This window comes from Canis aureus, chromosome 7 (genome assembly GCF_053574225.1).
Source record: "Canis aureus isolate CA01 chromosome 7, VMU_Caureus_v.1.0, whole genome shotgun sequence".
Taxonomy (NCBI): Eukaryota; Metazoa; Chordata; class Mammalia; order Carnivora; family Canidae; genus Canis; species Canis aureus.
Genome location: NC_135617.1, coordinates 69,825,226 through 69,838,613, shown reverse-complemented (window position 1 = coordinate 69,838,613; position 13,388 = coordinate 69,825,226). Strand labels below are relative to the sequence as shown.

General features: G+C 49.4%; 1 protein-coding gene across 6 annotated transcripts; it reads left to right on the top strand.

Annotated features, from left to right (window-relative positions):
- The first annotated feature begins 157 nt into the window (after positions 1–157).
- KIFC1 (kinesin family member C1) lies at positions 158–13,005 on the top strand. 6 transcript variants are annotated; one of them, XM_077904444.1, is made up of 11 exons: positions 158–315; positions 5,431–5,568; positions 5,687–5,786; positions 6,503–6,556; positions 6,675–6,725; positions 6,934–7,331; positions 7,837–8,616; positions 9,142–9,432; positions 9,517–9,590; positions 9,735–9,810; positions 12,816–13,005. In XM_077904444.1, the coding sequence occupies exons 2-11, from the start codon at positions 5,542–5,544 to the stop codon at positions 12,858–12,860; spliced, it is 1,896 nt and encodes a 631-aa protein (XP_077760570.1). In that variant the 5' UTR covers positions 158–315; positions 5,431–5,541; the 3' UTR covers positions 12,861–13,005. The 6 variants fall into 6 exon arrangements, with proteins under 6 accessions (XP_077760570.1, XP_077760567.1, XP_077760566.1 ...); XM_077904441.1 differs by lacking the exon at positions 158–315 and adding an exon at positions 358–508; XM_077904440.1 differs by lacking the exon at positions 158–315 and adding an exon at positions 358–508 and having other exon boundaries at positions 5,428–5,568.
- The last annotated feature ends 383 nt before the right edge of the window (positions 13,006–13,388 follow it).

The window sequence follows — 13,388 nt, the reverse complement described above, 5'->3', positions numbered from 1 at the left end:
TCGCGTGATTCCTTTCTCCCAGCGTCCCCGCCCCCACCCCGCTGAGTTCGCGCGGCGCCGTCCGGGAATGCTCTGACGTGACGTGCTGCAGCCGGGAGCCGAGCGGAAGTGCAGCCCGACCCCGGCTGGAGGCGGGGTGGGCGAGAGAGGTGGGAGGGCAGCCGGAAGTGTGACTAACCTCCTGCCTCCCGCGCGCCGGCGAAGCAGGAAGGGGAAGGTGCCGGCCTGGCGGGGTGTGGCCTCCAGAGGCAGGGGGCGCTGCGATTGGTCTCGGCCGTGGCGACGGCGACGATTGGCCCTTGCGTGCGGAGGGAGGTGAGAAGGGTGGCGACGGTTGGAATTCAAAAGTGGCGGGTGTGGCGTCGGTCGGGAGCCCCGGAGCCCCGCACACGCGTGGCTTGTGTCGCAAGCCGGCGAGAGAACGCGGGTCCCGGAAGCCCCGGCGCCCTGTCCTCTTCCGGCGGGCGCCCCTGGCGCGTGTGGGCCGGTGCTGGCCATGGAGCCGCAGGTGAGTAGGGCCGCGAGGGGTCTCCTGCCCGCGACGCTGGCGAGCCCCCGGCCCCCGGCCGGCCTCGGTCCTGCCTCGTGGAGAGCAGAGGCCCGTGCGTCCTCGCGCAGGGGACAGGCGGGAGGGAGAGGGCTGGGAGCAGCCCCGGGGCGTCGGGGTGCACGTCTGCCAGCCCTCCCCGCTCTGATTGATGTCTCCAGGATTTTTCGATTTCGAATTCTCGGGCTTATCTGACTCTGTACCCACCTCTCCATTCCTGCCAGCGATTGCAGTGTGTGATCGAGAGGAGTTCTGAGATTCCGTCTCCCTCGGGGAAGTGGTGCCTGAGGCCAAATCCGCGCTGATGATCTTTCCTGTTCTCTCCGGTTGCTGTCGCTTCGGAGGGCGGGAAGGGGATAGAGGGAATGCGGTAATCTGAACTGAAGGATTCCTCATTCTCTCTCCTTCGTCAGGTTTTACAGAGATCTCTGCCCCTGGGACTTAGTTTCTTCTCTTATCGGTGGCCCTACTGCACTTCACAACCATCAGCAGCCTCCCCTCTCCAGTCGAGAGAGATGTGTGACAGCCAGAGTGTATTGACTTTTGGTGCCAGAGAAATGCTCCTGCCTGGATCCTCTGTTTGCTAGTATTTCACATTCAGATTTACCCAAAGCAGGTTTCAGACTGAAGAGATATTGTTTGTATCCCGACAGCTAAAGAGCAGATGAGTATGATGTGACCGTGAAAAACAGTAGAAGCCTTCTCATATTTACTGAGCACCTACTGTGTACCAGGCACAGTGGTAGATACTTGGGATGCAGCAACAAACAAGACAAATCCCTGTCGTCCCTACAGATGCCATTCTATGAGAAGCTGCCATTCTGTGGGGAGCCAGGAAATATAAGTTACATAACTCTATTTCAAAGTGATGAATGCTATGAACAGAAGGAAAAACTTGAGCAGATTAAGGAAGAGGAGGGGAGGCCAACTTGCAGGATACAGTATTAAATAGGGTGGTCTTAGTAAGCTCCATTATGAAGATGAAAGTTGAATAAGTGCTTTGAACAAGATGATGGACAAAGGCTAGTGATTACTGAGGGAAGAGCGTTCCAGGCAGAGGGAATCTGCTAGAGCAAAGTCCTTCAAGAATTGTGTAGCAAAAGCTAAAATGGAGTGAGCAAGGGGGCAAATTGTGGGAGGGGAAGTCAGAGCATGGAGAGTGGGATTGTCGACCCCATTGCTTCTTGTTGGGGCTTTGTTGTGAGGCCCTTGACTTTTGGATGGTTTTAAGCAGGTAAGATCTGTCTTACATTTTAAGAGGATCACTCTAGCTGCCACACTGAGAGTAAACATCAAGGGTAAGGAAAGAAACAAGGAGGACTGTTAGGAAGGAATACAGCAGTTTTTCTCAACTTCCATACTATTGACATTTTTACTGTAGGGGCTGTCCTATACATGGTCTGATGGTAGCAGCATTCCTGGCCTCTGCCCACTAGATGTCAGTAGCAACTCCCACCTAATCAATGTCAAACTGTCTCCGGACCTCATCAAATGCCCCCTAGGGAGTCAAATCACCCCCAGTTGATAACCAGTGGAGAATGATAACCTGAGAGGTGATGCTGACATGGATCGGGGTTGTAGCAGTGGAAGTAGTAACATGTGGTCAGTTCTGTCATCCTTTGCTGACATTAGATGTGGTATGTAAGAGAATGAGAAGACTTGGGATTTTTTGGCTTGAACAACTGAAAGATATATATCAACTGGGATGGAGAAAGCTGTAAGAGGACCAAGTTCGAAAGGGATTTGGACATTAGAAAGTCCATTTGGATGTAAGTTTGACACGTTTATTGGACTTCCAAGTGGAGACATTGAGAAGGTAGTTGCATAGAAGTTCAGGAACAAGGTCTGGGCTAGAGGTATAAATCTTGGAGTTGTCAGCGTATGGATGAGAGTGCACTGGAATGTGGATAGAGAATAGAAAGACCATCATTAAAGTTTGGAAAGATGAGGAGGACCTGCCGTGAGAGATGGGGAAACCAAGAGAGGATGGTCTCCTGGAAGCTCAATGAAGAAAGTGTATTAAGGACGTGAGAGTGAGCAGCTCTATCAAATGCTGTGATAGGTCAAGAAGCAGGAAGATGCAGAGTTGACATAGCAACACACAATGTACTTGTGACCTCAAGGAGAGTAGTTTTGGTGACACAGTGAGAGTGAAGGCCTGATTGGGATGAGTTTAGGAGAGAATCTGGACATGGTCAATATTCTAGTGAACACTTAAGGGTTTTGCTGCAGAGAGTAACAAAAAGCTGACAGGTAAAGCAGAGTCAAGAAACTCTTTTCAGTTTGGAAGAAATAATAGCATGTGTTATAATACAGATAGGAATAATCCAGTAGAGTGAAAAGTTGATGGTGTAGAGGAGAAATGGAAGGATTGGTAGGATTCTTTCCCAATAGATAGATGAAGGACTGGAGTCTGATGTATACATGGAAGGGAAGCATTTCTCTTATGCTTTTCATTGTGGATAGTTGGGAGTCATTGTGTCTGGCTCTATATCACAGATGGGAAGAGAATTAATACTGTACTCTTTGGAGTTGTCCTTAATAAACAAACCTTTGAGGGGCACATGGGTGGCTCAGTGGTTGAGCATCTCCTTCGGCTCGGGTGATCCTGGGGTCTTGGGATCGAGTCCCACATCAGGCTCCCTACAGGGAACCTGTCTGGAAGGGCAGGGATTTTGTTCATTACACTCACCTCACCTTCTAGAACAATGTCTGGTCCAGAGCAGTCTTGCAACAAATCTTAGTGCAACAAATCCTTATTGGATGAAGGAAGAAAGGAATGATGAATTTTCTCTGCCTGTCATATCCCTCATCATCTACTTCTTCACATTGCTTCACACTACTTTTTTGGTACAAATCTAGTCTTACTACTCTCCTAACTAAAAACCACCATCAGGGTCCCTCTTGCCTTCAGTAAATGCTAGACTCCTTATCATGGCATACTGCCTGCCATGCACACTCCATGTGTCAGCTGAACAGAACAACTTGGCATCCTTGCATGCACCCGTCCTTGCTTTCTGCCTGGGAGGCTCCTCCTTGGCCCAGGTCCCCTGGCTAAGTCTTTCTCATCATCCAGGTTTTGCCTAAAAAGACTTTTTAGAGGTGTTCTCTGACACTCTCCGCATCTGAACTACATGCTCATTCCCTCCTTGGGGTATACTTTTTTTATGATACCACTCAGTAAAATTTTAATAATCTCTTTAAAAATGCTTCTCTGCCTCTCTCTCTCTCTCTGTGACTATCATAAATAAATAAAAATTGAAAAAAAATATTAAAAATGCTTCTCTTCTCCATTTTCCCTGAGTATTTTGAGGGCAGGGATAACATCTATTATTCCCAAACCCAAATCATTTTCTGGCATAGTGAGCACTAAGAGTATTGAGTGAATAAAGTGAGCCAAAGGGCAGAGAGACTAGCCTTGGAATTAAAAGTTAACTATAGTGAAGATTAAACATTGATCTGTATACATATTACTCTCCTGATGGTCAGATAGGAGCAGGGTTTGCATAATTAAGGACCTGGTTTTAGCATGGAAAAGTTCTCTGTCCTGAGAAACCCTTTAGTCCTGGGCAAATTAGAATAGTTGGTCACCCTAGTCGAGAGTAGCCATGGAGTGGACATAATATAATCTCTAAGCACCAAATTGCAGTGCTTAGGAGAGGATCTCTCCCACTGCCCCCGCCCAATACCTGTACTTTGGTGGTACATGTGTCATGCTGCTTCTTAGTTCTCTTCATGCAAGTCGGCCTACTTGTAACTCTTTTTTTTTTAAAAAAGATTTTATTTATTTATTCATGAGAGACGCACAGAGAGAGAGAGAGAGAGGCAGAGGCAGAGACACAAGCAGAGGGAGAGACAGAGGAAGAAGCAGGCTCCATGCAGGGAGTCTGATGTGGGACTCAATCCCGGGTCTCCAGGATCACGCCCTGGGCCAAAGGCGGCACTAAACTGCTGAGCCACCCAGGCTGACCTAACTCTATTTTTTTTAAGTAGGCTCTTTTGTATACTTTTCACATGCCTGACCAGAAACTATATCTGGTTCTCCACATAAATGAGGCTAAAGCCTAAACTCCTTTGCCTGGCATTAAAGACACGCATGGCCTCCAGAACCAGACTGTCTAGATTTTAACCGTGGCTCTATCTTTTACTCACTGATGAACTTAGATAAGCTATTTTACCTCTAGATGCCTTCCTTCCTCATCTGTGAAATAAGGCTAATAATAGCACCTTCTCAGTGGGCTCCTATAAGGATTAAGTTGATACAGATGAAGCATTTAAAACAATTTCTAAAATGTTACCCGCTTGAGGTGCCCGGGTGGCTCAGTTGAGCATCAGGCTCTTGGTTTCGGCTCAGGTCATGATTGATCTCAGGGTCGTGAGATCGAGCCCCACATGGGGCTCCTGCTGGGTGTGGAGCCTCTCAAAATAAATAAATAAATAAAAATAAAAATAAAATGTTACCTGTTCCTCCCATCATCTAGTCTTCAGCCTTACCCATTTTCCAGTCTCTCCCTTAACTGTGATCCTACATTCTAGCTGAAAGAGCCTGTTGATTTCCCAGCCATATATCATGTGCATGTTTGAAGTTTTGCCTTCTGAAAAGAGTGTCCATTTCTCTCTGCCTGTGTAGGTACTACCCTGAGAGTTAGCTGAGGTCCAGCGTCTGTCCAGCTCTTCCCGTAGAGATTTCTCCCTCTTTTGCATCATGTTGCACTTCTATCTGTGCCTTTTGGCTGGTACATAATCCGTGGGCCCCGGTTTGTACACGAGAGGTACTCAGTCAGTACTTGATGGTGGTTGATAATTAGGCTAGAACAGGAAGGGGAGTTCTTAGGACTTTTGGGCTCCAAGGGTTGTCTGAAGGGTCTCTCTTTTCCCAGCAGAGGTCCCCCTTGTTGGAAGTGAGGGGGAACATAGAGCTGAAGAGACCCCTGGTCAAGGCTCCTTCTCGGCTGCCTCTCCCTGGAACAAGGTTTAAGAGGGGGCCTGACCAGATGGAGGATGCCTTAGAGCCTGAGAAGGTAAGCTGGGTTTGGAAAGCTTTGCATGCACGTGTGTGTGTGTGTGTGTGTGAGAGAGAGAGAGTGTGTCTAAGCCAGTGAGAGAGACTAAATGGACTCCATTCTTGTCTACCTCCAGAAAAGGACACGAGGACTGGATACAGTGACTAAAATTGCCACATCCCAATCCAGAGCACCAGCCCTCACTGCAAGAACACAGACACAAAACCAGATCACAGGTGGGCTCTATGAATGGGCAGAAACCAAGGGCATGAAAGTCCAGCGCTCTTCAACTCACTTATTTCTTTTCTTTCAATTTTAGCTAATTTTGGATAAGTAATAGGTTTCACTTGTTTCAGAATTACAAAGGCACAAGGGGCGGGCTGGGTGGCTCAGTGGGTTAAGCATCCGACTCTTGATTTCGCCTCAAGTCAAGTCTCCCATCTCATGAGATGGAACCCTGTGTCAGGCTCCACACTGGGTGTGTAGCCTGCTTGGGGTTCTCTCTCCCCCTCTCCCTCTGCCCACCACCCCCAAATTCCAAACGCACAAAATGCATTATACAGTGGAAAGTTTCCCTCCGACCCCTGTCTGCCAGCCACCCAGTTCCCCTCCCCAGGGACAACTGCCTTGTCCCTTCCAGGGCCAATTTATGAATGTTCAAGCAAATCTGGACATGTTCTCCAACATTTTATTATTATAAGTGGTAGCATACTTAACCCAGTTCTGCTCCCTGCTCTTTTTGCTTATCTTGGTCCAACTTACTCCTTGGTGTCTTGAGTAATTTCTGGTCATGGGAGGGATATCTTTAGAAGCTGGCCAGATTTCAGGGATGAGGGAAGTTATCTTATTTCTCACCCTCAGAGAAAGCAATCTCTCTGCCCCTGGCCCAGCCAGAGCTCATGCCATCCTGAGACTGATTGTTCTACTTTTTTCTGCTCCCATCTCCCAACAGCTCCAAAAGTTCCCAAGAAGACAGGACCCCGATGTTCCACAGCGATTGCCACGGGTAATAGTGCTTCAGAGTGGGGGCTGGGAAGAGATTCGGAGTATGTGGAAAGGGAGGGTGATGGAGGTAGAAGGATACTGGTGCTGTGATTCCTTATGTTCACTCTCCAATTCTCTAGTGCTGAAGAATCAGAAATCGGGCCCTGCTGTTCCTGCCCAGAAGCCTGGAGGTAGGTGACTGCCATAACCATTGGGTGAGAGGCTAGGAGCGGGAAGAGAAGAGGTGGTGAGGACTCCCCTAAAAATCTGTTTGATTCCCTCCCTGTCTGGAGGGGAAAGAGATGTAGCATCAGGTGTGGAGGCTTTAAAGGCTAGGAGGGGGGCAGAGAGGGAAAGCCACGACCTCCCTGACCTTTGCCCTTTCTATGTCCATCTCAGCAGCTGCCCCTCCAATGGTGGGAGGGAGGAAACCCACCAAGCGTCCGGCCTGGGACTTAAAGGGTCAGTTGTGTGACCTAAATGCAGAGCTGAAATGCTGCCGTGAGAGGACTCAGACACTGGCCCAGGAGAACCAACAGCTGCAGGACCAACTCAGGGAGGCCCAACAACAGGCCAAGGCCCGGGGGGCAGAGTGTAGGACACTGGAAGGGGAGTTGGCCAGGGTGCAGGCCCAGGCTGAGCAGGGCCAGCAGGAGTTGGGGAGCCTCAGGGCCCGTGTCCTGGAATTGGAAGAGCAGCAGTGCACACAGGAGGGCTTGTTGCGAGAGCTCCAGAAAGAACAGTTAGAATTGCAGGAGGAGCGGAGGGGACTGGCTGCCCGGCTGGAGGAGCAGGAGGTAAGGGCCATCGTCTCAGCAAACGCCAGCCCACCTTTCTGGGTTACCCTGAAGTCTCTGGGGGTTGGGAGTCCCTGACCACCTCTCCAGCAGTATTCCTCTGTCCTTCTGTCCTCTGTCCTTCTCCACCCCTGCTCACTCCTGTATCTTGCTTTCTGCCCCACTTCTCCCTACTAGATGGAATTACTTGTCATTTATCAAATGATTTAATCATCTGTTTGGGGCAGTTTGCATATGCACTTCCCTCTTTGTGGAATGTTCCTTCCATTCTCTGTCTTTTTGTTGGCGTATTCCTATACTTTTGGGTATCATTGTCCTTGTGCCCCTTTTGGCTCTTTCCATAGCACTCCCTAATCTGGGACCCTGGTTCCTATTTTCTTACCTCTTTCCCTGGCAGACTCAGTCCCTGGGGACAGGGACCACCCTACCACCACCACCCCACATCATCGTGACTTGTCCTTACTCCTCAGTGTCTCACTCTCTCTGTCCATTCTGTTCCGGACAGAGGCGGTTGCAGGCATCAGAAGCAGCTCTGTCGGGCAGCCAAGCAGAGGTGGCATCTCTGCGCCAGGAGGCCACAAGCCAGGCGGCCCTCCTGGTGGAGCAAGGAGAACGTCTCCACGGGCTAGAGATGGAGCGCCGGCGACTACACAACCAGCTACAGGAACTCAAAGGCAACATCCGCGTGTTCTGCCGGGTCCGCCCTGTCCTTCCAGGGGAGCCCACCCCACCCCCTGGCTACCTCCTGTTTCCCTCTGGCCCTGGCGGGCCCGCTGATCTGCCCACACGCCTCAGCGTTTCCCGGTGTGATGAGCGCCGTGGGACCCTGAGTGGGGCGCCAGCCCCTGCCACCCGCCACGACTTCTCCTTTGACCGGGTATTCCCCCCAGGGAGTGGGCAGGATGAAGTGTTTGAGGAGATTGCCATGCTTGTCCAGTCAGCCCTGGACGGCTACCCAGTATGCATCTTTGCCTATGGCCAGACAGGCAGTGGCAAGACCTTCACAATGGAGGGTGGGCCTGGGAGAGACCCCCAGGTGGAGGGCCTGATCCCTCGGGCCCTGCGGCACCTCTTCTCCGTGGCCCAGGAGCTGGGCGGCCAGGGCTGGACCTACAGCTTTGTGGCAAGCTACGTGGAGATCTATAATGAGACTGTCCGAGACCTGCTGGCCACTGGGCCCCGGAAGGGCCAGGGCGGGGAGTGTGAGATCCGCCGGGCAGGGCCTGGGAGTGAGGAGCTTACTGTCACCAATGCCCGATACGTTCCTGTCTCCTGTGAGAAGGAGGTAAGGACTGAGGGCCTCTGGGGCTGGAGAACGGGGAAGAGCGGATGGAGGGGGCACAAGGTGCAGGTGGATGGAAAAGGAACAGGAGAGAGTGGGAGGATGGAGGAAGGGCAGGTTGCGTGGGTGGGTGGTCACATCAGTTTTGGCCTATGGGCCACAGGATAAATTTGTCTGTCTTTGGGAACGAGGGGGTAGAGTGGTGCATGTGGCCGAAGGCTTCCTGGCCCCCACCCACCGCATCTCAGGCCTCATTCCTACTATAGCTCTAGCCGCTCTGCTGTCTCCAGGCACTGAAGCTGTCCCTGGCCATCTTGTCTAAGATTGCAACCCTCACCCTACCTTCACACACTCGTTACTTTGCTTTATTCTCCTCCTTGGTACTCTCAGACACACCGTGCATTTTACTTAGTCATTTTGCCTCTTCAGTGGCTAGAGAGAAAGCTTAGGGTGCTCTGGTCCCTTGCTACTGACATAGCTGTCTGCTGATTCCCAGCCTGCTTTTGCCCTTTGCTACCCCCACCCCAGGTGGAGGCCCTGCTCCATCTGGCCCACCAGAACCGGGCAGTGGCCCGCACGTCCCAGAATGAGCGATCATCTCGTAGTCACAGCGTGTTCCAGCTGCAGATCTCTGGGGAGCACACCGGACGAGGCCTGCAGTGTGGGGCCTCCCTCAACCTTGTGGACCTGGCTGGTAGTGAGCGGCTAGACCCCAGCTTAGCCCTTGGCCCTGGGGAGCGGGAACGCCTTCGGGAAACACAAGCCATTAACAGCAGCTTGTCCACCCTGGGGCTGGTCATCATGGCCTTGAGCAACAAGGTAGGAATGGGGATGAGGGCCAGTGGGACCTGGGGTAGGTTGGGGTGCTCCTATCCTAATCACCTATGTCCTTCAACCCTCTAGGAGTCCCATATTCCTTACCGGAACAGCAAACTCACCTACCTGCTGCAGAACTCTCTGGGTGGCAGCGCTAAGATGTGAGTGAAAGGGACAGACAGAAGGGGTTGGCTGGAGACTGTGAGGCTGGGATCAGGGGTGGGAAAGGGGAAATAGTGGGAACCTGGTGCAGGCTCCACCCAGCCACTGATGCTGGGGTTTGGCTCCCACTTCTCTCTCCACAGGCTCATGTTCGTGAACATTTCTCCCCTAGAAGAGAACGTCTCTGAGTCCCTCAACTCCCTACGCTTTGCCTCCAAGGTGCAGTTACCACCAGGCCCAGGCCCTGTCAGGACTCCTGGATGCTTGTAGGCTTCTCCATTCTGACCCTTTAGGGATCCATTCAGTCCTTTAGGCCAAGGGCACATTCATCTGGAAAGGATTCACATTTGCCGGGCATCTGGGACACTACCTCTCTGAATCCATTTTTAGCTATTGGGTTTTGGGGTTTTTATTTTTTAAAAATAGGTAGTTAAGAGGTCAAAACTGTATAAAAGCTATGCACAACATGGAAGTTTTACCACCTCCCGTGTGTACCCCATTCTCCCTACCTGTCCTGGTAGAGGCAGTCATTTTTGTCATTTATCATTTTACTTATCCTTTCAGTGTTTCTTCTTGCAAACAGAAGCAACATGCATATTATTCCCTTACCTCTTATATAGAAGACATCTATTTTTTCATATATGTATGTTGTTCTGTACTTTGTTTTGCTAAACAGACATTCCTGGGATTACTCTCCCACCAGCACACAGAGATTACCCCATTATTTTGATGTCTGCCTAGGACTCCGCTGTGTGGCTGCACCAAAGTTTATCCACCAGTTCCCTCTACTGGACACTTGGGTTGTTTCCACTCTTTTCTCTATTACAAACAAGGCCACGTTGACTAACCTTATACATAGATGTCATTTTGTATTTGTTCAGTTATAGCTATCTAGGGAGATTCCTGGAAATGGGATTGCTGGATCATAAGAGACTTGGATACGGGCGCCTGGGTGGCTCAGTTGGTTAAGCGCCCGACTCTTGATTATGGTTCAGGTCATGATCTTGGGGTCATGAGGTCAAGCCCCACATCGCATGGAGCCCGCTTAAGATTCTCTCTTCCTCCCCTTCTACCCTCTGCTCCTCATGTGCACACATTCTCTCTCTCAAAAAAAAAAAAAAAAAAAAAGTTTTTCAGACCATTCCGAGTAGAGTGAATCCAGATTCCAAGACCCACTTAAACATTAAATAGAAGGCCATGCCATGAATTCTCTAGGAGACTTATGCTCCTTTCAGTAAAGTTTCTTTACTGTCTGTCTCTGGAGGGTGATTTTTTTCTCTGGCTGCTCCTTTCCAAAGGGATAGCCCTATGATGGGTTCTGGCTTTATTTAGGATCTCTGGGCAGGTGTGCCCTTCTGCTATATTCAGGTCTTCTCCCCAATAAGCATTGGTTGCTGCCATAGAAGTGGTCCATTCCCTAGGTACCCTGCCCTGATTTTCTGCTTTGATCAGGATTTCCCTTGCTATCTTGCAAGTTCAATTAAAGTTATAGCAACGTCATTAACAGCCAACACCATAAACTCTTTAGTATCCTTAAATTACTATGTTATTACATTTTACCTGATTGTATCAGAAATGTCTTTAACATATTAGGTTGTCCCAATTGGGATCAAAGCAAGGGCCACCCATTTCATTTTAATTCTTTTATTTTTTAAAATTTCTTTTAATCCGTAATAATCTCACCTCCTTTTATGTCTTTTTGTTGTTGTTGTTGTTGAAGAAATAGGGTCATTTGTCTTATAGAAAATACCATATTCTGGATTTTGGTCAGTTGCTTCCTCCTCCTTCCATACTTTTTGTTATCTAGTAGTACACTTAAGGGCTTGGATTTGAATTTGATTTGAATCAGGCTTATTTCTTGACAAGAAAACTTGAAACGGTACAGTACACTTCATTGCATCAGAAGTCACCTAATATCTAATAGCTTTACTTTTTTTTTTTTTTTTTAGAATTGCTTTACTTTTTTTTTTTTTTTTAATTTATTTATGATAGTCACACAGAGAGAGAGAGAGAGGCAGAGACACAGGCAGAGGGAGAAGCAGGCTCCATGCACCGGGAGCCCGACGTGGGATTCGATCCCGGGTCTCCAGGATCGCGCCCTGGGCCAAAGGCAGGCGCCAAACCGCTGCGCCACCCAGGGATCCCTAGAATTGCTTTACTCTTAAATGAATTAAAAATCATCAGATTTGGGTGTTACCAGCTTGTGACCATTTGAAAACTCCCTGTTGACCTAATGATTTCACTTAGTGATTTTTGGAATAATGATCGTACCTAGATTTGTTACTTCATCAAGGAGTTTAATTTTCTCAGTAACTTTACATTTATTAGTCTTGTCTCTTCTACAAAGAATTTTTCCCTTGCCATTTATTTGGTTACTCTGAAATCTAGTCTATGTAGCAGCAAAGGCAGGATAAATGTAGGATTCTTTTTTTTTTTTTTTTTTTTTAAGATTTTATTTATTTATTCATGAGAGACAGAGACAAGCAGAGGGAGAAGCAGGCCTCATGCAGGGAGGCTTGATCCCAGGTCTCCAAGATCACATCCTGGGCCAAAGGCAGGCGCTAAACCGCTGAGCCACCCAGTGATGCCTGTAGGATTCTTTATCAATTTTCAGTATTAGAAGTTGATGTCTTGGCAACTTCCAAAGGTGACCAAGTGAGTTTTGGTTTGGGAGGTGTCATTTTGCAGATGCTTATTGATTTGATATATATCCTTTATAGTCATTATTCCTTCTGATGTTCAGATTGCCCCATCATTGGCCAATGGGAGCTCCTTTAAGTTGGCTCCTGTGTCCTTTAGACAGGACCCAGTAGTCTTTATTCTAGACTCATCTTGTACCTATCCTGCGTAGACTTGGGATCATTTATTTTCCAAGGAGCCTTTGTTCTTAAAGGAGTGTTGTTCTATCTAACTTATTAACAACTAAATGGTAGGAAGGCTTGGGGTGTCCGGGCCATGGTATTGCTGGAAATGGAGGCTCCATCTATCTCTGCTCCTGTGTGTGGCTTCTATCCCTTCTCAGGCCTCTTCACTTCCTCCAGTCCTGGTGTGGTTAGTGGGCATAGACCTAACCTTAACTGAGACCAGGCTGAATCTGCCTTCAGAGCCTTTGTTTTAGTATTTTCTGAGGGCAGCCCCAATATTGGGGGTGGGGGGTGATCTTGGAGAAAACTGTTATTTTGGTTACTCACAAAATATTTTTATTCTAAAACCTCTGCCCGCAGGTGAACCAGTGTGTTATTGGTACGGCCCAGGCTAACAGGAAATGAAGACAGATCCAGATCCTCTGTTTGGGAAGGGGGGGTGGGGGTGGCGCTGAAGGATGCTTTGTTGGGGGGAGGGGCGCTCTGTGACCTGGGTCTATCAAATAAAGAACAAGTTTTTTTTCTTTAAATAAAGGTTTTGTTAACAATGGCCCGTATCTGTAAAAATGGGAACTGTGGAACTGTGGATCGTCTACTCTGCCGAGTATTTGTGTTTTGCAGAGCAAGGGTTTCAGCTTTTCTCTACCTGGCTATCTCCTGGAGACTAGATGGTTACCCTGGTTGTCCGCCTCTAGGAGATGTGCCCACTGGCCGACCGCCGTCACTGGTTTGCCGCAGGCCACCCAGCTCCACGCGGAGAGCTCGTCTGGTGGGTGCGGGAAAGTGGAAGCCCGAGTCCAGAGGCCGGGCCAGCGAGCCCTCCTGCAAACTGCGGGCTCTCCCTCCCGCTCTTTCCTTGCCGTCCCATTCGAAGAACCGGGGCCGGCCCGCCCGCTGCCCATTGGCTGGCTCTCGGCGGCGTTACCGCCTCGC